This window comes from Electrona antarctica (assembly GCF_951216825.1).
Source record: "Electrona antarctica genome assembly, chromosome: 17".
Lineage (NCBI taxonomy): Eukaryota > Metazoa > Chordata > Actinopteri > Myctophiformes > Myctophidae > Electrona > Electrona antarctica.
In genome coordinates, this window is record NC_136798.1 from 19,265,501 (window position 1) to 19,292,553 (window position 27,053).

General features: G+C 40.6%; 1 protein-coding gene across 1 annotated transcript; it reads left to right on the forward strand.

Annotated features, from left to right (window-relative positions):
• The first annotated feature begins 352 nt into the window (after positions 1 to 352).
• On the forward strand, positions 353 to 26,630 carry LOC306940369 (E3 ubiquitin-protein ligase rnf213-alpha-like). The gene is made up of 46 exons (XM_079525412.1): positions 353 to 517; positions 749 to 886; positions 1,053 to 1,214; positions 1,328 to 2,582; positions 2,855 to 3,039; positions 3,192 to 3,347; positions 3,886 to 7,479; positions 7,909 to 8,039; positions 8,128 to 8,223; positions 8,305 to 8,426; positions 8,527 to 8,640; positions 8,753 to 8,790; positions 9,220 to 9,361; positions 9,497 to 9,632; positions 9,996 to 10,181; positions 10,288 to 10,412; positions 10,551 to 10,711; positions 10,819 to 11,022; positions 11,522 to 11,709; positions 11,809 to 11,926; positions 13,476 to 13,576; positions 13,666 to 13,851; positions 14,202 to 14,347; positions 14,495 to 14,597; positions 14,734 to 14,848; positions 15,095 to 15,302; positions 15,696 to 15,895; positions 16,102 to 16,224; positions 16,386 to 16,496; positions 16,699 to 16,941; positions 17,860 to 17,947; positions 18,103 to 18,137; positions 18,328 to 18,431; positions 18,833 to 18,989; positions 19,131 to 19,308; positions 19,418 to 19,512; positions 19,888 to 20,139; positions 20,559 to 20,694; positions 20,881 to 20,958; positions 21,124 to 21,304; positions 21,843 to 22,050; positions 22,394 to 22,471; positions 22,805 to 23,002; positions 23,509 to 23,598; positions 24,848 to 25,026; positions 25,954 to 26,630. Exons 1-46 carry the CDS (start codon positions 497 to 499, stop codon positions 26,102 to 26,104), a joined length of 11,016 nt encoding a protein of 3,671 aa, XP_079381538.1. The 5' UTR covers positions 353 to 496; the 3' UTR covers positions 26,105 to 26,630.
• Positions 26,631 to 27,053: the final 423 nt, after the last annotated feature.

Below are 27,053 nucleotides of genomic sequence, written 5' to 3' on the forward strand. Positions count from 1 at the left end.
TAATTTCCTGCATTTATTTACTTTATAGTTACTTTATTTTTTCAGGATGAAAATGACTTCAAGAAGAGGAGTTTGAATTACATTGATGCACCTTTGCTGGCTATCAAAGATATTCTCAAAGACATAACTGACATTCGCAAGAAGTGTCTTCAGGAAATCAGTCTGAGAAAGAATTTTGTGGTGTGGGTTAAAAACACACTTAACGGTAAATACATTTTGTGTTTCAGGAAACCATGTGTAATCACTATCAGCTATGTGGAAAAGTGCACCAATGAACAGTACATTATGATTTATTTCAGGTATCAATGAGCTGAAAGTGTTTGTTGACCTGGCATCCATTTTGGCGGGAGAGAATGACTTGGATGTTGATCGAGTATCTTGTTTCCATGATGCCGTCCTTGGTTACTCTTCCATATTCTATGGACTTGAAACAACTTCTGACTTTCAAGACTTCAATAAGGCCCTGACGAAATTGTGGAAAGCACTTGAAAATGACATGGATATACCAAAGAAGCTGGTTAGATTAAATTCTAAAGTCATTGTTAAATTGGTTATATCTAAATATATCTAAATGTTTCCTCTCATTTGACACCTGACCAAAATAAGTACTAAATACAATGTCTAATTGCTGGTACTACTGTAATTTTTTTGCATTTATCTGCTGGCTTCAGCATTTTAGCTAGTGTCAAGTGTTCTTGACCTTTTCAACTGACATTCAGAGACCTTTGTGTTTGCCATACAATTTCAGCGAGATACAGCACGCCATTTGGAGTGGTTAAAGACCGTCAAAGAAAGCCATGGATCTGTCGAACTTTCATCTCTGTCCTTGGCAACGTCCATCAATGACAGAGGAATATACATCATCAAGGCACCAAACCAAAAAAAGGTATTCTAAGTAAGATTGTAGCATCAGTAAACACTAGCTACAACATAGCCTGTGTTCAGATCTACAATGACCTTTTGATGATCTTACAATCACAATCAACATTGTACAAACCTCTGAAAGTCCTTTATGGTCACATTAACTTGTTTCATGTCATAACCTCTAATAGCTCGGTGTAGAGACTGCCCTGAAACTGCAAATTCCAGAATGCCATGAAAACAACTTGATGCGCACCTATGACTTAGAAGACATCAGAGAGTTGCAGAACAAACTCATGCTTATGTCTGGGAGAGGTGAACAAAATCAGAGTGAAATAGAGTACTTTGCTGAGGTATAGTAGAATATTTACAGTTGCGTATATTATTCATACTATTATCCATCATACAGTATCACACCCTTTTATCACAGACACTTGACATATCCTTATATCTGCTCTGTCCTCAGGTTTTTGACAGTGTCCAAAGACTTACCCAAGCATTTGTAGACCTTTATTCTGCAGGAAACCCACTTTTCAGATGTTGGGAAGCTAGAATTCACTGCAACACTCAGCATGACCCTTGCATTATCATGGACTTTAACATTGGTAACATCCAACAACAACTAACTGGCAAGTTAACTGAACAGCTCACCACGCTGTGCAGGAAGATGGAGGTGTTCTTAGATGACTGGCAAAAGTTCATGGACACACAGAGATCTGAGCTGTACTACCTCAACTATTTCACTGCAGAACAGATAGTCTACCTGTGCAGTGTTCTGGCTGAGACAAAGGTGGATGCAGAAATAGAGGACAAGGCTTTGATGATGCTATCCTTCATTAAACCAAATTGCTCTGCACCAGATGTTTGGCAAACATGGAAGAAGTGTCACAGTCTAACTGATCCTGACAATAGGCAAATGAAAGACATCCCTTTTCAAACTTTCTTTGATCACCTGGAAGACATCAAAGATAGTAATTTAGCTTGTGATAGCCAGACAGAAGATGTTTGTTTGGGAGAATTGGAAAAGGTGTGGAATGCATTCATGAAGAGCATGGGAATCATTTCCCAGGATAGTTTGGATGTAAGAAGTTTAGGACGTCTGTTAAAAATGCTAACTGATGCAGAATGCCAGGCTGATGATGGATGGGATGAGCCACTGCTCTCAGAGACTAGAGATAATGCAGTCAGAAGAAAGCTTCCAAAAGGCCTCTCCTCAAAGCAACCTAATCTCATCATCTGCCCACGTGATGAGATCCTGGCTTCTAGCATCTGCTTGTACATGACAAGTGAATATGAGCGCATGCCAACCTATGATGAGGTTCTCTTGTGTACTCCAGACACGACATATGAGCAAGTAGAACTTTTCCTGAGAAGATGTCTCACACCAGGTTATCTGGGCCAGAAGATCTACACAATTCTCTTTGCAGACCAACTGAGCTATGAAGTTAGCTATGCAATGGAAAAGGCTTTTCAGAAACTGAGTTCACAGAGGAGACACGACTACAGACTGGTGATCTACTGCAGTGCAGACAGAGAACATGTCTACATCCCCACAGCATTTAGTCAGTTCAAAACAGACTTTGTTCCACATGCGCCTCTAGAAAGCATCCAGAGCTACCTGTCCACACATTACTCTGTTCCTCCAGATCAGTACAGCGCTGCATCCGTGTTCAAAGGTGGACAGTGTGTTGGGATTGTTTCTTCCAGACGAGCAGGTGTTGGTAAGTCTTAGTTTTGTCCCTTTGTCCTTAGTTTTGTCAACCTGAAATAATGTAATAAAAGCAGTTAATTAATTAATTACTGAATTGGCAGTTCATTGTTATCATATAGAGCAGTGCTACATAAAACAACATTATCAGTGTCATCGCACACACGTGCTGCATCCATTTTTAGTCCATATAAACCGATCATTTAACAGCCCATGATGATTGATATACTGGTAGCAAATCCACTTTGATGCCTTTAAGTTAATATGGTCATTCAACTGTTACAGGTAAATCCCTCTATGTACAAAGGTTGTACGAAAAGCTGGAGGGAAGTGTCCAACATGGAGCTGCATTTAAGAAATGCATTCGATTAACTGAACCTGAAATTGATGAGCGCAAGCTGCTTGAGCAATTGTACGATACGCCAAGAGACAGCAACCACAAGCTGTTTCACTTCGATGTCACATCCTCGGTATGGCCTTTTTTTCTCCTACCCTTGATATTTAATAGAATCATATGATGCAGTAGTTTTCTGATAACCCTAAATACATTATTACGTTTTTTTCCTATAAATTGTACAAAGCCATTTTGAAAATGTTTAATGATCCAAATTGTTCCACTCAGGTGCGGAAAGGCTTGAATGATTTTTTATACAAGCTGTTCTTTCTGCGATACTTGGCGGATTCTGATGGATTGATGTGGCAATGTAGCAACAAACACCTTTATGTCACTGAGTTACTAGAGTCCACACAAGAACAGCCCAGATATGACACCAGACATGTAAGTTCAGCCATAGTACTGTATATCAATATTCTTTTACCATTATGTTGGCTTCTTTCCTCTAACTATACCACCAATACTACATTTACTGGTCTCTAAACAAGGGATAGAGCAGGGGTGTCCAAACCTTTTTCAAAGGGGGCCATATTAGAAAATATTAAAACACCCAAGGGCCAACTACATAATGTAAGTTCAGATTTAAACGATTCTATTTAACTATCAACATCAATATTAAATATCAATGGTCTTTTGTCAGGTGTGTGCTGTATATGTAAATATCCCATACTGTTGGGAGGGCCGTTCATAATACATTCAGATACTGTATGAAGCTGCGGGACATATACAATTCACCCCAGGGCCGCATTTGGCCCACGGGCCGCACTTTGGACACCCCTGGGATAGAGAAAGGGCAAAGAAACCATGACAACGGAAATTTGATTACTGAAATCAGTGAAATGTGATTATCAACAGCTCTTTTTCATCTTGGATTGAATTTCTGGCAGTGATCATTTATACATGCATCTTAATCTCTTTTCAGGTTGGAAAGGAAAGCTTTCAATTCTTTGAAGTTTTTCCAAACATCCTATGCCGCCCACCAAAGGAGGTTATGACAATGGAAATGAGGAAAAGAGAAAACCCAGACTTTGAGAGTGATAACCCTCTAATGGACGATGTATGTTTCCGGAGTGAAGAATACCAAAGGCCATACCAGTATCTAAGACGTTTTCACAACCGTGAAGATCTGGACAACTTCATGTACAATGGCGTTGAGGGAACACATGAAGAATGCCTTCAAATCTTCTTCTTCTACTGTGGCATAATTGATCCATCATGGGCAGAGCTAAGAAACTTTGTGTGGTTCCTCAATGTTCAGTTGCAAGACTGTGAGAATTCTGACTTTTGCAACTTTGAGTTCATTGGTGACACCCTTCGGGGTTTCAAAACCTTTGTGGTTGAGTTCATGATCTTGATGTCCAAAGACTTTGCCACCCCATCTATCTGCATTGCTGACCAAAGTCCTGGGAGGCAACAGATAGACCTCGCTGGACGAAATGAAAAAGACTTGGCTCCATTCCTCCTCAGAAAGAGGTGGGAATCTGAACCACATCCCTATATCTTCTTCAATGGTGACCGCGTATCCATGACTTTCATTGGGTTTCACTTGCGAGTCAATAATGAGAACGGGGTCGACGCCATCAACCCTTCTACAAATGAAGTCATCAAGAAAAACATAATGAGTCAGCAGCTGTACATTGCTCTCACACTTCTGAGGGTCCCTTTCAATGTGGACTTTGATCAACTTGACAGAGCTGAAAAGATTGAGTATCTGTGCAAAGTGCTTGGCATCAAATGGGCAACAGATCCAGATGAAACATATGAGCTCACCACTGATAACATGCTCAAAATGATGGCGATCCACATGAGATTCAGGTGTGGCATTCCAGTCATCATCATGGGAGAAACAGGATGTGGCAAGACGAGGCTCATTAAGTTCTTGTGTGAATTGAGAAGGTGTGGAGCACCCACAGAAAACATGAAACTCATCAAAGTACATGGTGGCACTACATCAGAAATGATTTACACCAAAGTGCAGGAAGCAGAAACCATTGCAGTGACCAATAAAGAGAAACATGGGTTTGATTCTGTTTTATTCCTTGATGAGGCAAACACTACTGAAGCCATCAGTAGCATCAAGGAAATCCTTTGTGACAACACTGTGCGAGGACAACAACTTGCCTCTGAAACAGGGCTACAGATTATTGCTGCATGTAATCCTTATAGGAAGCACACAGACAAGATGATCAAACGTCTGGAGGATTCCGGATTGGGCTACAGAGTCAAGGCTGATGAGACTGAAGACCGACTGGGATCTATCCCTCTTCGCCAGTTGGTCTATCGTGTCCATGCGTTACCTCCAAGCATGATTCCTCTGGTTTGGGACTTTGGCCAGCTCAATGACCAGACAGAGCGTATGTACATTGAGCAAATTGTGCAAAGACAGGTAGATACCAACTCAGTTGACAAGAAGTATGTCAGGAATATAACTGAGGTATTGTCCGAATCACAGAGCTTCATGAGAGAGAGGAAAGATGAATGTAGCTTTGTCAGTCTCAGGGATGTAGAACGTTGCATGCAAGTGTTTTCATGGTTCCTGAAAAATCACTCAATGTTCTATAAGAAACTGATTGAACACCTCCAGAAGAAAGAAGTGAAGAAGCCTAGGAACTGGAATGAGCAGCAGAATTTTCCTACAAGTGACAAAGTGATTTGGGCACTGTTGATGGCCATCGGGGTGTGCTATCAGTCCTGCTTGGAGACCAAAGACGACTATCAGAACAAAATCAGCCTCATCCTCCGTGGTGACTACAGTGCCAAAAGAATCAGAGCAGAAATTCTACTCATGCAGGATCTTCTCATTAGTGGCATTCCAATGGGTGAGACAATCGCAAGAAATGAGGCTTTGAAAGAGAACGTGTTCATGATGGTGATTTGCATTGAGCTAAGAATCCCCTTGTTTATTGTTGGTAAACCTGGGAGCTCCAAATCTCTGTCCAAAACCCTGGTTGCAGATGCGATGCAGGGCCAGGCATCACATTCTGAACTTTACAAGAAGCTGAAGCAGATTCATCTGGTGTCTTTCCAGTGCAGCCCTCACTCAACTCCTGAAGGCATCATTGGCACCTTCAGACAGTGTGCCCGTTTCCAAGAAAGCAAAAACTTAGATGAATACATCTCAGTAGTTGTACTAGATGAGATTGGATTGGCTGAGGATTCCCCTAAAATGCCATTGAAAACCCTACATCCATTGCTAGAAGAAGGCTGTATTGACGATGAGCCTCTACCTCACAAGAGAGTTGGTTTCGTTGGCATTTCAAATTGGGCATTGGATCCTGCTAAGATGAATCGAGGAATCTTTGTGTCCCGTGGTGATCCAAACAAGAGAGAGCTCATCAAAAGTGCAGAGGGGATATGCTCATCTGATGTCACAATACGTGAGAAGGTTAAACACCTCTTTAAGCCATTTGCAGATGCCTATATCGAGGCATTGTGCAAAGAGGGGCAGGGTTTCTTTGGCCTGCGTGATTACTACAGCCTTGTAAAGATGATATTTTCCATTGCCAAAGCCACAAACCAGAAGCCAATTGCAGAGCAAATAACTGAAGCGGTCCTTAGAAACTTCAGTGGAAAAGATGATGTGGATGTCAAGAGCATATTCAGCAGTGCACTGAAAGACGACTTTACTGATGACTACATCAACACTATTGACCTGGTAAAGCAAAGTATCAATCCCACTGGCCAAGCAGAAGAAGGTCGCTACCTTCTAATCCTCACCAAGAACTATGCAGCTCTCCAGATTCTACAGCAGATGTTCTTTTCAGACCACAACCATCCAGAGATAATCTTTGGATCAAGTTTTCCCAAAGACCAAGAGTACACACAGATTTGCAGGAATATCAACCGTGTCAAGGTGTGTATGGAGACAGGACAGACTGTTGTTCTTCTGAACCTCCAGAACCTTTACGAAAGTCTGTACGATGTGCTGAACCAGTACTATGTTACCCTTGGGGGTCAAAACTATGTGGATCTTGGATTAGGAACCCATCGTGTAAAGTGCAGAGTTCACAAAAACTTCCGGCTGATCGTCATTGAAGAGAAAGAGGTGGTCTACAAACAGTTTCCTATCCCATTGATCAACAGGTTGGAGAAACACTACCTTGACATCAACAATGTCCTCAGGGATGAACGGAAGGATGCTGTCACACAACTACAGGACTGGGTCAATGACTTTGTGTCCACAAACAGTCTCCACTCCACAACAAAACAATATGTGGCAAGTGATGTCTTCATCGGATTCCACTCAGACACATGCTCCTCTGTGGTCCTGCAAGTATCAGAGAAACTGAAGGATGAAGCAGATTCTGTCCAGAGCATCCTGGATGAAGCCAAGCACATTTTGCTGAACTGTGCAACTCCTGACTCAATCGTTCGACTGGAGCACTCCAATATGCCTGTCGAGGAAAGGGAAAGCTTGGTACAAGAATACTTTAAAGGAGGAATGCACAGATCCCTGAGCGACTTCATTTCCATGCACACACAGCAAGAGGAGCAGTGCCCTGTTTGTTTTACAGAGGTAATAACCTTCACTAAGCTATCACAAAATGAAAGGACACAATGCCCTCTTGGCAGAGATGGGCAGTATTTCAAATACATATAATTTGAAATACTTTTTTTGTATTTATAACACATTGTAAATGTATTTGAAAATACAGAAAATACGTATTTCAAATGTGTATTTAAAATACTGCCCATCTGTGCCTCTTGGAGTAGTTCCAACCAAAGATTGGAACGTTAACCTTTGAATTTCCTGTTACCACAAAACATTGTCTTTACATCATCAACTTATTTTACCATGCCTACAACATGGTACCATGTACCTAATGTACATCAGTATCAAATCTATATCCAAACATTAAAGAACAGGCCTGTATCCTCATGAATCTCAAGTTTTATACATTTGGTAGTTGTATGTGGCTTTTTAAACCCTTGTGCTGTTTTGAAGGTTACAACATTTTCAAGGCTAATGACTGCAGCAGACGCTGAACAACTCAAAGATATGGCAAAACTTGAAGACTGCAAGCTGCTGTTTCTCCATCAGTTTGACACAGAGTTATCCTTCCTCAAGGAAATCAGGTGTGTAGATCCAGTTGCTCCAGCAAGATTTGATTATTATTTTGTAATAAAGTATGAATTGAATTGAATGGTTGTGTCTTGGTACCAGGGAGTTTCTTGGCTCAACGCAAGGAAACAAAGTGCTCATCATCCAAACAGATTATGATGAGCAGCCCCACTGTATGAACATTCTTTCTTCAGCCAAGTAAGTCATATGGGCAGGTGTTTATAACTATCCAACTGAAGGCTGATGTAAAGAAAAATCTTGCATTTGTTTGGGTTATAGGTACTCGTGCATCAATGAAATAAACAAGAGAGCAACTACCGACGGCTGCAGAATGTTTGTGTACTTTGTCACCAAGCTTCCTCGCATTGAGGGGGGTTCCTCCTATGTTGGGTTTCAAGGCGGTAAGGAACATAGTCAGTCTTTGGTCAACATAGTGTATATGCAAAGCACAACAAACTAAACACAATAATTGTATTCATCTTTCTTTTTACTTTCATTCAGGACCTTGGAAGTCAGTTCACATGGATGATCTCAGAAGATCAAAAGAGTTCATATCAGATGTCCATTCCTTGACAAATCTATGCATCAGCCAACTGTTTGAAGATCCACCTGATGGTAGCTTTTGTAATATATTATATTCTTCATTATTTCTACAATACCTCTTATTTTACCTCTTTTTTATTTTTTTAAATGTTAATTATACATTCAACTTTATTTATTTTCCAAGCCATGGAGACAAAGGAGACACCAGAGCAAGAGGCCTGTGTAAGTATAATCCAGTTCCTAAAATCACATATATTTAAATTTGTTGATTTGAAAGTTGTTTGTTTCCAGATGTAGAATTAATATTCAATCAATTATTTTCATTCCCTAAGTACATTTGAACATACAAGGAATTTAGTGAGGATGCTGCTGCTGCATTGTTTATTAAAGAATTATAAACAAGAAAGCAGCAACACAAAACTCATAGGGAAATATAATATTGTCTATTAATAAAATGTTTTATGAACCTCACTAACTGTCGCTGTATTTGCTTTTTATCCTTTATAAGTAAATACAAATGGTAGCAAACTCTTGCATAATCCTCAAGTGAAAATAAAGTCATCATAATACTGTTAATAATAATCTGGGAAACTGATTGTTTGTTCGATTGATTGTCTCTTAGTGCCATGAGTAAGAATGTGTACTTTTCAGGATTTGTCCGAAGAGTTTAACACAGCAGATCTGGTGAGGAGTTGTGTTCAGAGTGCAGTGAGCATGCTCAGAGATGAGGAGGACGACACTGGAACTCTAAGCACCAGAAGAGTTGAGAACCTGCTCGCACTTCTAGATGATAGTATGTTTAAATCTTTATTATTAAGTGAATTAAGGATAATATTAGTTCTTGTGATTTTCACAAAGTTATATGAGTTTCATTGGTAATTGTTTTGTGGTTTTAATGAAAACAATATTGTACATTTTCTATTTTAAGCTACATTTTTTAACATCGTGAGGAGATGTCTACACTCACTGTTGGAGCACCATGAGGCCAATGTCTACCTCCAAAGAAACTGGGTTCTCAGAGAAGCATCAAACATCAATGCTCTACAAGAAGGAGGGACATTTACGTAGGCTTCTTCTAGACTCATTTTATGTCCCAGTGCAAACTCATGTTATTACATGACCAGACTGTTGACTAACGTCAAAGAGGGTGCTGTTTTTCCTTTGTTTTGCCAATGGGTACCCACCCACATTGCATGACCAGATACTAGCTTAGCTCATTTTTAAGTGTGATTAAATCTACAAGTGATAAAATAAAATATTGTCATAATGTCCAGAGGAGCTAGAACATTCTTATCAATACGTTAAATAATATATCAAGCTTCGGCTGAGGCACTGCTGAAGACATTTAATACTCTATAATGTGATTTGTACTATGAATGAGTGTCTTATGAATGCTACATTTCGGTTCAATGTTATATTTCTTGCAGGCACACTCTGTGGAGGAAAATCCAAACCGTCATCACACCTCTTCTAGCTAACGTAGTCTCAGTCATCGACCGTGACTGCAATTTGGACCTCCTGATGGACAGTGGAGAAGACATCAGGAAGTTGTGGCTTGACATTTTTGCCAACAAGGACATGCTTGATGTACATTCTGTGAGGATGGACAGTCAGTGAGTAAAACATGATGCCTTAACAGTGATCATGGCACTTCCAATCCGTCATGTTGATATTGTGTGGTGGTATCAAGCCTAAATACTGTATCTGCCTGATTCACAGTTCTAAGGTCTTTATGGTGCAGAGCCATGTCACAGCTGGGAGGACCATGCGCTGTGCTCTGCCGTTCAGTTGGTGGATCAAAGATTTCCTGGAGGAACTCATGATGCAAACTCTCCGACATGAAAGTAAATTGCTCATTATGTCGTTCTTGTCTGAAACTGTTGCATGAAAGCTATTGTCTTGAACCTTGAAAGCTTCAGCCCTGTTGCACTGTTATACTTTACTTTTACGTTATACCTTACGTTTTTTCTTTCTTTTTTTAGATCCCAACCCACGTCAATTCGAAGGATTCTTTAGGAATTTACCACTTGGTCAGTATATAGGCCAAAACCTGAATGACAAAATGAAGAGTGAATTCTTTCAACGGTACCTGCAGGATTTTATCTCGATGACAATGAATGTAACAACCGATGAAGAATTACGGGTAATTGTTCTCAATTCCAACTGTACATCTGTTATTTTTGTTGTAAAATCAAAGGTTTGCTAAATGCACATTGCACATCTAATTCCTTCTTTGCATGTTCTCTACAGCTTTTGTGTGAAGCCCTGACCTGCAGTGTAGATGAGCTACAGAGACGAAGAAACAGCGATGAAATCCCTTCTTTTCCTCAGATCCACATAGCCTACCATTTCTGCCACAGCCGACTACAGAACCTGTCCAGGATGATTGCCCTCCAGCCTCAAGTTATTTCCCATTTGTCAAGGAACCAGCACAGTAGGAACTTCCCAGAGATGGTAAAGTCATACCACCTTAATAATCAGTTATAATATCTTTGTAAAGATGACTTAAATGCTGTTTATAATATTTTGTTTTTCAGAGCAGAGAATTTATTTTGAGCTTAAATGCTAATTAGTCTGTCAACCGTTCTGTTTTGGTCAAACCTTTCACCTTGAAGGCAATATCATTATATCCATGGAACATAAAGAAAAATGATTCCCTTGTGGAGGAAATAATTAAGAGCAATACTGTGTGATTGTGAATGTAATTGTGAACATTGTGAACAGCATTGGATTAATAACTGGTTCAATTCCTATGAATACCATACAGTATCACTCAATATTTGGAGTAATACTTGGGCATGGTACCAAAAGTATCTCTTGAATCTCACTGAAAATGTTTGGTGAGCAATGTTTGACTGATGTAACTTAACTAGTTCACACGACTGCCCAGTGATGGCAAATGCACACATTCTGCAAGTAAACTAAACCCACAGCTTGTACAACTGTCTTCAAGGTTCAGGACGTGCATGCAGCAGTGGCTTGTATTGAATTCCTGGAGCCGCCTCAGTTCCATTCTGAAACACAGTGCCAGGACTGGCTGCAGCAGGTCAAGAGGATTCAAGGCTCAATAGAGTTCATTTGTTCTCAGCAGACTGAGAACAAATTTGGAGACAGATGGAAACACAGACTCCCAGAAATTCGGTAAATGCGTGTTTTTAGATTACGACTACTATGCAGAGATTGTAATGAAAATATTTTTTACTTATCAAAGTGATTGTGATCTGTAATGTGATTTTGCAGCAATCGCTGGAACCGTATCTACACCCTGTGCTTGTTTGTGGAGCACATGTTGCTGGGAGTGGACTCTGAGGACGAACTGAAGACTCTGGTCCTTCATCACATTCACACCTTAGGCAAGGTGAGTGTCTCTGCTTTACTGTTGTATGAATATTGTTTCTATACAGTATGTCTATGAATATTGTTTCTATACAGTATGTCTTTGTTACATAATGTGTAACAGGGACATAAATGTATTTTGTGCATTTGGATAGTTAGATAAATATTGTATGGATATTACACTTCACAATATGGGAGAAAGTAAATTGATCTTGATAACATTCTCTAAGTCTATGTCCTCACACTTTTAAAGACAGAGTGTCAAGTCAACTTTCACACAGTTCCAACCTTAGTGACAATATGCACAACCTGAATGTACGGTATACTGTAAAATTATGCCTGTTTTAGGACATCCATTACTTGGCCAGTCATCAATGTGTTGTTTTAATATGGAGGACAACCAATTAGTTTGCGATTTATTGATGATCTTTAAAAAAGTACGCTACAGAATATTTAATATTGATTGATTGATTGATTGACATTTTTATTTCACAGTATGCAGAATGGGTACATTTTAAACTAGATAAAGTGCCCCTCAGGGCACAGGTCTCCACCAGGGCAGGTCAGGTTGTGGCCTCCTGGTGGCGCTATAATAGGGTGCCATTTCTTTTTATGCATTGGATGGCAATTTGATGATTTGCAAAAATCCACCTGTTGGTGGTGCTATAACAGGCCAATGTGAAAAGGGTGGGATATATTCCTCAGCCTAGTAGGAAAGTCAGTGAAAGATTTCACGTAAATTGCACGCTGCGTTTTTTGTTCAAAACGGGCCAATCCTGCCAACTTTGAAAGCCAATGTTAGCCAATTGGGATGGAATATGAAATATCAGACAGATCCGGCTTGAACACATGACTATAGTGATGGTGTGTAACTATTTGCGAGATTTTTGGACAGAATCTGGAGGAGTAATATTAAAATGTTCAAAAGTCGGCCTCCTGGTGGTGCTATAACAGGCCGTTCTGGAAAATGTGGGGCAGAGGTTCATCCAGGTGCATCCAGGGAGTGTGTGTGCAAAAGAATGGCATTGACCGGGTTAGCGGTGCCGGAGATTAGCTGGTAACAGATGGACAGACGGACACACGGACGGACGAACACACACACGGACGGATTGCTAAACATACTCTCTCCCCATGCTTTCGGCCTGGTGGAGACAATGAAAGCACAAGTCAATACAAGAACTGTTACTTGATGAAACATGATTAAGCATTTTCACTTGTTTACAACAGGGTCCACCTTTTTCAATTCATCAGATTACAAATTACTATTACAAAGTAGGCCTACAGACACTAACAAAGAAAAGCAGTTATTAAAAAAAGTGCCATGCCGTTTCTTCCTTGCAAAACACATTTGAGTTTAATGTGATCTGCCCATTAATTTTGAGATATTCTGTGTCAATTATAAAAAATAAACAAATTGTTTTCACTAATGTGGCAGAGGTTCACTAAAATCAGTAGAGGCTATACTGTGATGAATGTGCTGTGATGAATTTGCCATAAATCCATTACGACTTATGTGCACAGATCTCACCGCAAAATACACACACAATATATTGTTCTCTTCTCTGTTTAAGGTGCTTGCTGACAACTCGGATGTAAGATCTGAGAAAGCTTTTCGAGCTGTGATTGAAGTCTTGCAGTCGTGCAAAAAAGGGGCGTGTGATCAGCTTTGCAAGTAAGAACATTTATTTTCATAGTTGCCATAGTGCCTCTCTTCATTCCAGTTTTATTTTTCAATTTCAATTTGCTTCCATTGTGCTGAAGGTTTGGTCTACAATGCCGAGTTTGCATGAAAGAACCCCCAGAGCCAGTGGAGCTTCCCTGCCATCACGTCTTCTGCCTGCAGTGCATTGAAGGATGCTTTCAGGGCCAGGCTCAACAAAGGTCCTGCCCCATGTGCAGGCAGGACATTCCAGATACATTTGATCCAGAAGTGTCTGAAGAGATCAGGTCTGATTTATTTTAAGTCCGATGTATTTCAAGAACGTATTTTATTTAACAATGTCTATTATAATAAATAGTATTCATTTCGGATAATTTTGCGTGAGTGAGTGAGAGAACAAGAGAGAGAGAGAGAGAGAGAGAGATGGCACTGAACGGACACAATTATTTAATGGAATGCACTAATTTCTGGCAAAACAATATCACAATATGACAGACATTTTTGAGGCGCTACCCCCTCCTATGTCCAGCTTTGAGTGTTTGTGGGTTTGTGTTAACACAAACCTTGTCCTAACACACAGGCGTGATTTTTAATAGTTGATATAGCTCATGTCATTTTGTTCTGTGTGACTATACAGGGCTTCTATCAGTAAAAACACAGACTTCAGGCAACGCTGTGATGCGTTTTTCATCGAGCTGGTGTCCACGGTGTGCTTCAAGGACAACATGCCACCAGCAGAGGGCGTCATTATGCACCTTCTCTCCTACCTTATGGTTGAGACAGGTATTACTACTTTACAGTGAACAAACAAATGTAACACTAACAGTAGCAGTAGATTGTCTGTGATGCTCTATTATTATATAATCCAAATGTTCTTATTGTTCAGTTTGTTATCTTTTGAACCATAACATGTTTTATGTTTTACACCAGAAAACCATCAGATTCACACCAAGGACTTGTCGCCCTTTGATGAGTCTGTGGACAAGAACCCTGTGGTGCGCTCTGTGATTCTGAAGCTTCTTCTAAAGTACAGGTTTGTATAGTGGACTATAACCCTATAGTGTTGAAACTGATTTGTCTAAATTCATAGTAATATGGATGCCAATCCATATTAGAATAGATGGCATTTATTAATAGAATTGTTCTGTTATTGCTCTCTTTTTTTTTAGTTTCAATGAAGTCAGAGAATATTTGCAACAGCATTTGTCATCTGTGGAAGTCAGTATACTTGTGGGAGAGGAGGATAAATCAGAGCTGTATTCTTTGTACATCAACTGCCTTGAGGTAAATTAACACTTTTATGACTACAATCTTGTATAAACCGTGTTGTCCAATTCCCTATTGTTCCTTTATTTATTTTAATTAATTTCTGTGTAAGATGCTTTATAAAGCACTTTAAACCTCTGTAAACACAAGCACTTTACTTCCGTATGCCTGCATAATTGGACAATACAAATCTCCATTCTTGAATCTATTTCTTTAAAGAGTGCTCTACAGATATAACTAAAACTTTCACAACCTCCTGACCAGGACTCCCTGTGGGACAGTATGCCCCAAGAACTCACCAGAGCTGGGGAACAGCAGTCATATTTCCGTGAAGAGACAGCATTCCTAAACAACTTCCTGAACTCCATCACCCAGTCTCCTGTAGAGGTGACCATTGAAAACCTGCAAGACATCGCCAGAATCCGTCTGTCCCTCAGCATGGCCTCTGAGATGATCACTAACTTACCTTCTGGTGAGAAGCAAGGCTTTACTGGAATATTGAATATATGAGATGAGTGAGGTCCTCTTCTCCATGTACTGTACAAGTATCTGTTTGCATTGTGAAACTAAGTTTTCAATGTGCAGAGTTGTATTCCAAACTATCATCTATCATTTGGAGAGTACAACTCAAGCTATTGCAGGAATTTTTATATGTTGTGATCTATGACCATTTGTATCTGCACCAAAACCATAAGACACGTCTTTAAAGATGTAATAGATCTTGGCAGTTGAATCATTTTTATTCAGTTTCCTCTCAAAGGTTTGCTTGACATACTGGCAACCTGGATTTCAACAAAGAAGACTAAGATTTTAAAAGGGTGTGCGTTATTCTGTCCTGCTGTGCTTTTGTGTGTTTTTGTGGCAGACGAAAATGTTCAAGATACGGTCAAGGAGTTCCAGGATGCTGTTGTGGGTTTATGTGAACGGAGCGGGAATGACTGGTTCAAAGTCTACCTCATCCGTAAGCTCAGCAGCCAGCGGGGGGTCGAGGAGGTCCAGAGGATGGTGAAGGACCCACAGTTCAGCTGGCTCTTCCCTGTCGAGGTCCATCAGCAGGCATACAAGGTGATGCTGCTATGATGCTGTTCTTTAAGTAGTGGCTCAATTTTGAAAATATTTGTGAGGTAACCTGCTAGAGACCCAAACCATGCATTACAGTTTAATCTGGTTAGCCTACGAAACAAAGTGTAATGTAACAAAGACAGAAATTATATTTTACAATCCACCTTTTGAACAAAATTGAAAGTATTTCTCCATTGTTGGTGGGACAGAATGCTGATGGATGCCAGATGGACCAGTACCTCGTGTATGGGGAAGAATACAGGGTCATACGTGACACAGTTACTGCGGCTGCGATGGGCGGAAGTGTTGATGAAATAGAGGCGGCATGTGAGGTATTGCTCTCATCTCGCTCTCTGTTACCGCATGCAATCATTTCTCATATACTTCGACACAATGAGGACACACATATTTAACTCACTACTTCAATGACTCACATATTAAACTCACTATATTCAAAGTTCTGCTAATGATTCCTCTGCATTTTATGTTTCAGAAATTAACTGCACCTCCAAGAAAACGGACTCTATATATCCTCCTGGCTCTTTTCAGAGAGGTGACGGCTCTGTACAGATCTGCCAACACAGACCTTCATCCTACTCCTGTGGTAAGAACAATGTGGAAACATTGTTTTAACGTTTTTAAAGTGTTTGCACTCTTATAATAAGTATACTAATATTATATTATAATACTTTTCTTAAAGTATGTTATAGTCACTGCTAAATGACATGGTTGCCAGTGTGTTTGCTGAGTTTCTTTCTTTCTTTTTTTTTCTTTTCTTTTTTTACTATTATCTTATCTTACATCAGCAATGTGAAGCATTTGAAGAACTCATCCAGGGCTCCAGTTTCTTGTCTTGTGGACAAGTCAGAACCTTTGCAGCAGCCTTGGTACACAACAGGTTGGGAGCCTTGACCGTCCGTGCTGGTCAGACGGTTGAAGAACAGGTTGTCATTGAACTGACAGTCCACCTGGCCTCTGTGCTCCTCACTGGGACTGATGGCTTACTGGGACCCGTCCAGCAGCTTGGCTTGTCCCCTAACAACATGCGGGTAAACAACAATACTGCTAACTAAACTATGATCAACCTTTTGATCAATATATGCTATGTAAACTAAGTTGATTATTATAGTGTTCGAGTATTTGTATATAGTCTTAAAGGCATAGGATGTAGTTGGTGGTCCTGAGGTACACTTTTCATACTGTATTTGTAATATTAGATGTCAGTTGAAGTGGTTTCATTAATGTTCCTTTCATTTAGTGATGCACTGAATATTCGGCCGCAGAAAATATATCACCGAATAGTGTATGCAATTAATGCATTCAAAAGAGCTCAATAAATGTTTTATGGACCCATAATAGTGATTATTATTTAAGTTAAGTTTTGCCATAACCATTTATTTTCCCATAAATCAGGTAGCTTTAAGGTACGGCCATGACAGCAATGGTAGGAAAAAAGATATATAATATTAATCATATTCGGTTTTCGGCCAACTGTTTCCTATATTCGGTATTCGGTTTCGGCCAAGAATTTCCCTTTCGATGCATGAAATGAAATGAAATGATTACTATATTTACCCAGGGTATCTGGGCTAAGCTCAAGAACTTGTTTCCAGCCAGGCCCTGCTCATAGAACATTTCATCGTAGTGGTTCAATGCCTTGTTCAAGGGCACTTCAGCGGTGGTAATTTTAACGTGTCGGACCGCTGATTCGAACTGGCGACCTTCCGGTATCAAGACCGCTCCGCAATCCGTTCGGCCACCGCTGCCACTACTTTCATTAGTATTGGAAAAAGGACATTTAGTAACAAACATTTAGTTACCATTATGTCACATCTTGACTGGTTGTGATGTCTGTTGATGTCTGGTTTTAGAATCAATCTTCTTAATTCTAATGTTACTCTTGTTAGTGTCTTATTTTGCCATATGGACCAATACAAATTAACTGATTCCCTCTTAACTTATTACAGATGTCCTTTATACCCACAATGCCTGATGACATGCTAGCTGTAGCCCAGAGGATTATAAAGCAGGACTTTGGGGAGCTCACATGGTATGGTAAGTATTAGACACCTGATAATACATAATATTGTGGAGTATGGTAAGGTTCGATCACCTGGTAACATACCCTCTTTCTTTTAGCTTTGCAAATTCAATTGATTCGAGTCTGTGTTCTGTATTGTACATTAAAAGCTATTTTCTTCCCCCGTTAGTGTGCCCAAACAATCACCCATGTTTTGTTGATGAGGTAAGTTAAAATTACATTTAACTTTATACTGTACTCTGATGACATGTGCATTGTTATAGCATTGTTGCTGCCTTTATAGAGAACTCGAAATAAAGCCGAGCTCATCTTAGTAAATGTTATAAAGGCGAGCCAGGTGAAAGAAAAGACGTTCTTGCACATACTGATGGAAAATGATTGTGTGTCTCTGCAGTGTGGCCTGCCCATGCAGAAAGGGACATGTCTGGAGTGTGGGCATGAGGTTGGAGGAGAGAATCACTTAGCTGTGGAAGGATTCAGACCCATACAGCAACAGCAGTAAGTTATTAACTACATCAGAACCAGTGATGTTGTCCAAGGACATATGGATTTACAAGGAGCCAGACTTTGTTTGATTCGTTGGGATGTGTGTAGTCAGTAACTATTAGCTACAGGCCAGGGAGGATGGGTGATCGGACCACGGCCACGTCACTCTGACTCAGACATCTATTGTTGGTCTGACAAAAGAGGCTTATTGGTCAATATTTCACTTTTAGCTTTTAACTGGAATTACTTAGGACATTGACAAACAAAACTAAAATTAACAAGGACCGCAGGGTGAAAGGATGTCATTTACCAGGATGAGAGGATGTCATTGCTTGTCGATAGTCAAACCTGTTTCATTTAGAGGCAACGTTATCTACTGTAATAGATTTACCTCACCTCATGTATTCTTTTAGGGTGGATAATACGAGGCCAGGCCACATCCTGGGTGACCCACAGAGAAGGAACAATCCAGACACACTGGACACTAAAAACATGTCCCTCACCCCCTTCACCTTGGTCAGGCTGGTGACACATTTGGCCATGCTCCGGGGAGCCTCCGAGCATCCACAGGTACACAAAGGATCCCTTGTTCCAAAATGAGGAAAACGAAATGAGTGATTCAATTCAATTAAAACATGCCTGTAAAATAATGCACTGGTTGGAAAGTTATCACTGTCCTGTTAACCTTACTGTTGTATTATGCCCCTTCAGTTGATACAGCAGGTGATTCAGCCTCCTGTCCAGGATCCATGCTTGTTTCTCCAACAACACCTTCTGAAGGACATGGAGCAGCTGGCCCAAGCCTTGGGGAAAGGCGCTGATGACACAGTCACCACTGTCCACTGGATGATCAAGTCCCTTCTAGAATCTAGAACACACACCACTCAATGTATAGCAACGCACTACGTGTCCTTTTCCATATGTCATGTTAGGTTTTCAGAACATATAAAGATTAGCTGTTGAATTTCACCACATATTTCCTGTTTTACTTTGTTTAGGGCCTGCTGGCTATAATCCCCAGCTATTGAACAAAGAATCCAGAAATGCATGGGAGACAATTGTTGCTACAAACATCATGGCACCACAGCTGAGGGTAATAATGCTGTCTTTATCCTTTGCACTCAATTTGGATATTTCAGTATGACTCCTTGTGAAGTGATCTTTGATAAACACAACAAAGCCTTGGGCATCAGCATGACCAAATGTACAGTATATGCCCGTACGGTAGGAAATGTATCCCATGAATATTTCAAGAATATTCACAAATTGGCTGATAATGTGGGGAAAATACATCCTCAAAATGCATTTTAAATATGCATTTAAATATTCATTCAGTAGAATGGAAATGTTATCATTCCCCAAGTTAAAGTGACAGGATTATAACAATTCAACAAATGCACCAATACAGCACAAACACAATAGAGATTTCATACAGCAGTTCATGTTTTGAGTCTCCGTTTGTCATCAGGATCTTGATGGTGTGCTAAGGGACGTCAACACCGATATCAGGACAGACTCTCGTGTCTCGTCCAACCTCCTCATGAGCCTGACCTATGAAGATGAGGTCCCCATGCTGACCTCCCTGCCTCGAGGGTCCCAGCTCCACTGCTCGGCGGTGTGGAGCTGCAGGGAGAGGCTTTCCCTACTCAGCCTCAAACACATAGTGGAGCACCACGACCAGAAGGAGAACCTTCCTCTGCTCTGGAGGTTTCTGCAAAAGGTGAGAAGCTGGCTGAGCTCCCTGCTGGGAGGCTTGGCTATTCAAAATGGATGAAATGGTAAATGATGGTTACATAGATTGAGCATTACATTTATCCATTCACACACACATTCATACACTGATGGCGGAGGAAACCATGCAAGGCACCAACCTGCACATTGAGAGCAAAGGTGTTGAGAGTCTTGCTCAAGGATACTTCGACAGTAACTCTGGGGGAGCCCAGGATCGAACTGGGAACATTGCAGTTTCCATGCGGCCACTCTACCGGCCACTCCACCCCTGAGCCTCTGCCGCCCCAGAGAGAGAGAGAGAGAGAGAGAGAGGCAGGATTAAATCTGAGGTCTGCACCGTGCCCCATGCAACATGGCCCATGCGTCATGCAACTTGATCATGCAACATTTTTTTTATTATTTTTACAGGAGACAGAATTTCGACAGATTAAGTTCCTTCCAGACATACTGAACCTTCAGAAGAACCTGGTGAGAAAGTTCCAGAATGCATCTGCTGATGAGATGCTTGGTTCCATTGAAGAATTCATTGGCAGACAGACAGAAGGTATCATCATCGGCCATGATGATTAATAATAGTACATCTACTGTATTTTTGCACCATAGTCTACTGTATTTTTGCACCATAATCTGTCTATATGTTGAGATGTCGACAAATGTTTGGAATCCATGTGTCCCTTTTCTGTTCCACAATGGTCCAGATGAGATGTAACCAACTAATGTTTTGTTCCAGGAATGAAGACGTGGTATGAAAAACAGATTCATATCTTCCTGAACACATGGAACCTCCTCAGAGTGTCTGTAGCCAGCAGTGAGTCCATCACTTTAACCACTGAATCCCTGCAGGATATTCGTAGTTGTGCAACGAATAGCGAAAATAGCATTTGATGAGTTGATGAGTATACTATTTTGGATGTTTTACAAATAAATATGAAAGAACACGTTTCTCACCGCTGTATCTTCCCCTGACTTGCAGGTGAGATGAAAATCCCAGAGGAGTTTTGTGGAAAGGATTTGGACCTGAGCAGTGAGCTTCAGTACCTTCTCCCCCGGCGACAGGGAGCGGGCCTGTGTGCCACCGCTCTGCTCAGCCACCTGTTGTCACTGCACAACGAGCTGGTCTACGCTGTGGACCGACACACCAAGGAGGACGGCAGGTACGAAAATATCCGAATAAGCTTGTAGATTTTTTGAGGGGCACTAGCCCCTCCTACATCCAGTTTTAGGTTACCGTCCACAAACTTTGTCTTAAACAAACATTAAATTCCCATGAATGGAGAATTGTACGTTAGTGTCTGAGCAAATAGGTCTATTTTAGGTCATGATGATGTACGATGATAAGAGCGCCCCTCACTTCACAGGGGGTGATTTTTAAAAGATTAGAGCATTTGATGTGGTCAAACTAGCGATATGTTAAGAAGCATGATGTTCCATAAAACCCTAATGGTCACGGATATTTCATGAAAGCAAAGTTTAAAGTCTCAGTCTGTGTTTTCTTTTCCTGGATAGCTGTATGTGGAACAACAAGAACGATATTACAATACTAAAACAATCATAATGTTACATATTGTGTTAATTGTTTAGAATTAGGAAACGGCGTTTGTGTGGGAGGCTCCTTTCACACTGACTTGGCCAATTTTTAGTCGTGAGATAAAATTTTGCTTTAATCCATGCGACTTGCTTCTGATGTTCCAGTGGTTACAAGGTGGCCGTGGCAGACCTGACGGAGCAGCAGGTCATCCGATACGACCTGCACAAAGACCTGCTGCCTCTCATCCTGTCCAACTGCCAGTACAGCCTGGAGCGCGGCCAGGGGACCGTGAACACAGAATACAACCTGCCCAAGATCCAGCAACAGATCCTCAGCCGCTTCCTTCAGGGAAAACCTTTAATAACACGGGCCGTGAGTCACACAGATTCTTAAACGCTTGAGACCTACCGTCCCTATTTTGGGCTAGTCATATAGGTAACAGTTTGTCACAGGGGTTAATACAAAAAAAGGAAAATCATTATTTGTCTACATGTGACAAGACAAGAGAAAAAGTTAAACATCAAGTGTCCGTTAATATTTACTTTCACTGATCTTTAATTTTCACTTTCACTATGGATACATTTGTTAGCCATGGAACTACCTAAAATGAGAATGAAATGAAGAGATCTATACTATTGAATGAACCACATGTACTGAAAGTGTTACAGACATCTGTGGATCTCTCTTTCCTAAACCCCACTGTGCTTTGTTACAGGGAGTTCCTACTCTGTTCAGCAGACAAGAGAGAGACTATGACAACATCTTCAAAGCTATTCAAGGAAAGGTACCTCAGGTAAGTGTTTACATTATGTTTCTTCACCTATTGTAATCATGCAAAAGTTTATTTTTCTACTGAATGAAACTTTGTAATAGGTTTACAACTTGACATGCTTCTATCCATTAAACATGCAAAATGAAATGTTTAAAACAAAAGTCTTTGTTTCCATTGTGGTCCATTGTACTCAATTCATCAGTAAGACACCACTATACAGTACACAATACAATACTTGTCGGCCGGTATACTCTTTCATAATGTAAATGTTTTTTTGTTTTGTTTTTTCATAATGTAAATGTGTGTCCCACCCCAAGTAATGGCATTCATTTGTTGATATATTGTTGTCCCCAGGAGTCTCTGAGCTCTCTGACCAGAAACGCTCTGTCCAGAGAGCTGGCATCCTACGACTTGTTGTGCGATGCTCTGAAGATTGTGGAGCTGGTCCTGGGATTCCTTTCCATGACTGCTGGAGATCACATGATGTCACTGGTCGATTACCTCAGGGAACTGCTGAAGATGGCAGATCAGATTGACACTCATGTCCTAAAGGTCAGGGAGTGGAGTTTCTATGTCTGTGTGGAGCTCTCTGAATGCCGAGAAGAATTTTATATGGCTCTTTAAAAAATAATCTGCATGGTTGTTTTTATAGAACCAAATTGTTCCTTAACCCATTGAAACCGAGAAAGCATCTGTGCAATTTTAGATTTTGTACGTTGGCTATTCAAACATAGCCAACGTACAACGTACATAGCACTTCGTGCGGCACTGCGAGCTTGTACATCTGCTATTTTTTAACATTCTCTGAAAAATCGTGAAAATGTTGAAAATGAAAATAGTTTTTAACACAAATCTATATACAGGTATATCATTTTTGTGGGTCCAAAGTTACTGATTTAGAAAGCATTTTAGAATCCGCCTCACGTCTGTAGCCTTAAAACGTTTCTATTGGTTCCAGTGTTCCTCTATAAAAGAAATACATACATGAATGTAGATATTCCCCATCTAGATGTGTTTTACACATCTAGTGTGTTGATTATGCTGTTGTATTCCCACAGGCTCTGGGCAGGTGCCGTCTGAAACACTGCGTTTCTCTGTGGCAACTTCTGTCGTCCTTGAAATCTCAGATGATGCTGCGCCTCAATAAGGTAACCCTGTTGTTTCTCATCTAGCTAGTTGTGATCTTAAAATTCTCACAGGCTCATAAACTAAAGACAAATTAGACAGAAGAATGTTAGACAGAGAGATTAACATGTTTTTTGATACAGTGACATTAATAATAATGCCTGCTTGGCCCTGGCCACTGTACAGTCGTCAACAGACTTAGGCAAGGCGACATGCAAGGCTTGTCGCATGTCGTGGAGGGAGGGAAATTCACCTCTGACGATGTCCACACCATCCTCTCTGTAGCTCATTGATTGAGGTTGAGGGTCAAGATTTGGATTTGGAAGTTTGGGTCAAGATTTGGATTCTAGTTCTTGAATATGATTACCTGAGCTGTGTTTGAAGCTGTTGTTGTATTCTGTGTTGCTTGGTAACTATAAGATAGCTCGAACCAGTGCTGGTTGTCTTGTTAGAGCCCGCTGCAGTGGTGTCCGATCCCAACTTAACCGGGATGCAGAAACATCTGTGATCGCTGAGGACTTTTGGGTTGTAAGGCCTATCCTGTCTCGTACGGAAAGCGATAGTCTCTCACGAGGAGCGTAGCAAGTGCTGCTAGCTGCCTAAACTTCTTCGGATTCTTCTTATATATGGTTCACTAGATCGTGTCATGATGACGATGCCAGCCAACAGAGTACCATGACGATGCCAGGCGTGTATACCCATATATGATGTCAGCACTGGATATTGCTGTTGTCTTCATACATGGAGCTATAGGTTGTCTCCATATAGGCTCTAGTCTAGGTGAAAGCCTAACAGTAACCATTCTGATAAGTGTTGCTGAAAAGATATATTGGCGGAATATAATTATCAATACATTATTATTTTGTTTTGTTGCTGTGTTTATTTTATGAAACCTTGCCAGGTACATAACCATTAACCAATAAGCCATGTGAGCCTGTGGTTTACAGTGATTTTATGACAGCTAAGACACCATAGATGTTCTAAAATCACTGTAAACCACAGACTCTTGGGGTTTATTGCTTTAAAGAACCACTGCTCTATGCTCCTAAAATATACATCTGGGGCGCTCCATTGTCTCACATAGTAGAGCACATACCATTAAGACTCAGTCTTTGCACAGCCGGCCTGGGTTCGAATCCGAGTCCAACCTGAGGCCCTTTGCTGCATGTCATTCCAAACCCCTGCCATTTCCTGTCTCTAGTAGTAGTAGAATCCATAGGTGATGCTATGTATCTCTAACTCTCTAGCATGTTGTTCTCTGTCTAAACAAAGGAGCCATTCTCTGGGCACTCAGTTGAGTACCGGAAGCCACTGAACGATGACGAGGAGAGGCAGATGAAGGGGTTTGTGTCCAAGGGGAACGTGGACACATGGCTGCTGGAGATGCATGAGTTCATCCTGCTGAGTCTGGGGAGTCCGCGCGCCACAGACACCTACAAACCCACCTGGAGGTGAGCTGGACGACACATCTGTTATTTCAGGAAAACAAGTAGTATATCTGTGATGCTGTGAGCCCAGCTCACTGACAGGATGCAGCATTTGTCCAGCTCAGAAGTTTAGGCTAAAGAGCTGACAAAATGTCATTGTCTGCGTTTGTTGTTGTGTATTGTGTAGTTGTCCACATCAGATGCCTTTATGTTTTCCATCTTAAGATTGTCCATTAAATAGTCTCCTTGAAGTCCTGCAGTCATTTTGTATTACAATAACAGAGAATGGAGCAACAGATTGGCAGTCTTTGTAGAGTTTCACCAGAATGGTGACAGCTCTTTTAAACGCACACATTAGCGTGGGCAACTTTAATGATGGAGAGAGCCACTATATTTCCACACTCACTCCAGAGGGCCAGATTGCATATAACTGTCGTCGCAAAAATAGCCGATCTACAGTACATGCTCAAAACGTGTCGCACTGCGATGTGTTTTGAGCTTGTAGATCAGCTATTTTTGCTATATTTGAATCGGAATCCTGAAAAGTCACATTTGTATTTAATTTCTATAGTTTCTGTATTTAATTTCAAATGCCTTTACTTATAGTAAACTAAATACATATACATTGGTCACAAAAGGACAAACATTTTAATACTAAGCTACTAATTTAGACTGAAATAATTAAAGCGGGTCATGTTTTGAATTCTAACAGCTGAAATCAATAATCTATAAGTATTCCGTACCTGATGGCCACATTAAGTGAAGGTGCATGTGGCCCCCGGGCCGCCAGTTTCCCATGTATGCATTGATTAGAAGACTGGGGAAGAGGAATGGGCTTGTTTTGGACTTGTAGGCTAGGCCTTGAGTAACATCAAAAGCTGTTAAAGGTTTTCATCTCACTATGTGGCAGTCCAAGTGCTCGCATTCACTGTCTTCTTTGTCTTCATTCAGTGTTAAGGATACGGTGGTTGCTTACATGGACCGCAAGCAAGTGGAGGTGACGGCTGATGTTGAAGCCTGCTTCCCAGACACCATCCTTATGTCCCAGGTTGTGGAAGCGTGGAAATACGCCGTTAGAGCCAGACACGAGTGGATGGCGTGATGCACACACCTGAAGTCAGCTGAGACAAATTCACCGATTAAGCCCTATATAACTTGTTGTACCGCTAAAATAGACAATCTACACGTTGCTATCTACACTGGTATCTTTTGCTATTTTTGACATATAGTTTTTTACTATTGGGGTATTAACATTCCCAAAATGGGGACAACAGGTTAAAGTGGTTAAAGTCATTAGTGTCACGTCACATGTTGTTGACACCAAAATGTTTGTAATCATTAACTGTACACATTTACATGTAAAACACATACATGTTAGAAAGAAATTTAAAAAACACATGACACATGCCAAATTTATTCAACCTTTATGAGTGCGTGTTATTCCTGTACTGCCAGCGAGGAACGTGAGAACAGGAGGAAGAATGAGGATTTTATTTGAATATGTCAGAAAAATATGCATTCCTATATGCCTATATATATTTTGTTTGTTTTTGTTTTTTTATCAAATTCCACTATCATGTATGACAGAAAACTTTGTTATGGGGAAAGCGTATACGTGCGATAAGTGCAAAGAAATGTGCCAATACATTTGAGTGTTTTGGGAGTTTAAAGGGGTTTATGTTGAATTTTGTGTACTGTGTAAAAACTGCCCATTATATGTCTTACAATAAAATGGTCCAACTCATTTGTTTATATGGAATTATTGGAAGAATGCCTCCATTTTTCACAGTGACATCAAGACATTGTAAGATTTCACTTAATTCTGATGTGACAAGAGGTTTAATACGTTATTTTTATAATTGCAAATTTGCAGTAAACATCTGATCCACTCACTGTCCCCTGGACTTTAATGATGATCTGGGCAGATCACTGTAAATGCATTTTTATTATTATTATTATTCCTATTATTAATTTCCTAGTCAGAATCTAAGGTCAGAATGGATAATTCGCTTTGCAGGTTGCATTGAGTTTGAGCGGATACGGAAACCGTA

Coding starts and splice junctions, on each gene's coding strand:
- LOC306940369 (XM_079525412.1), top strand. CDS start 497: ATGGATATACCAAAGAAGCTG. Junction 10,712..10,818: donor CAACCGATGAAGAATTACGG/GTAATTGTTCTC, acceptor TGTTCTCTACAG/CTTTTGTGTGAAGCCCTGAC. Junction 13,852..14,201: donor GAAGTGTCTGAAGAGATCAG/GTCTGATTTATT, acceptor GTGACTATACAG/GGCTTCTATCAGTAAAAACA.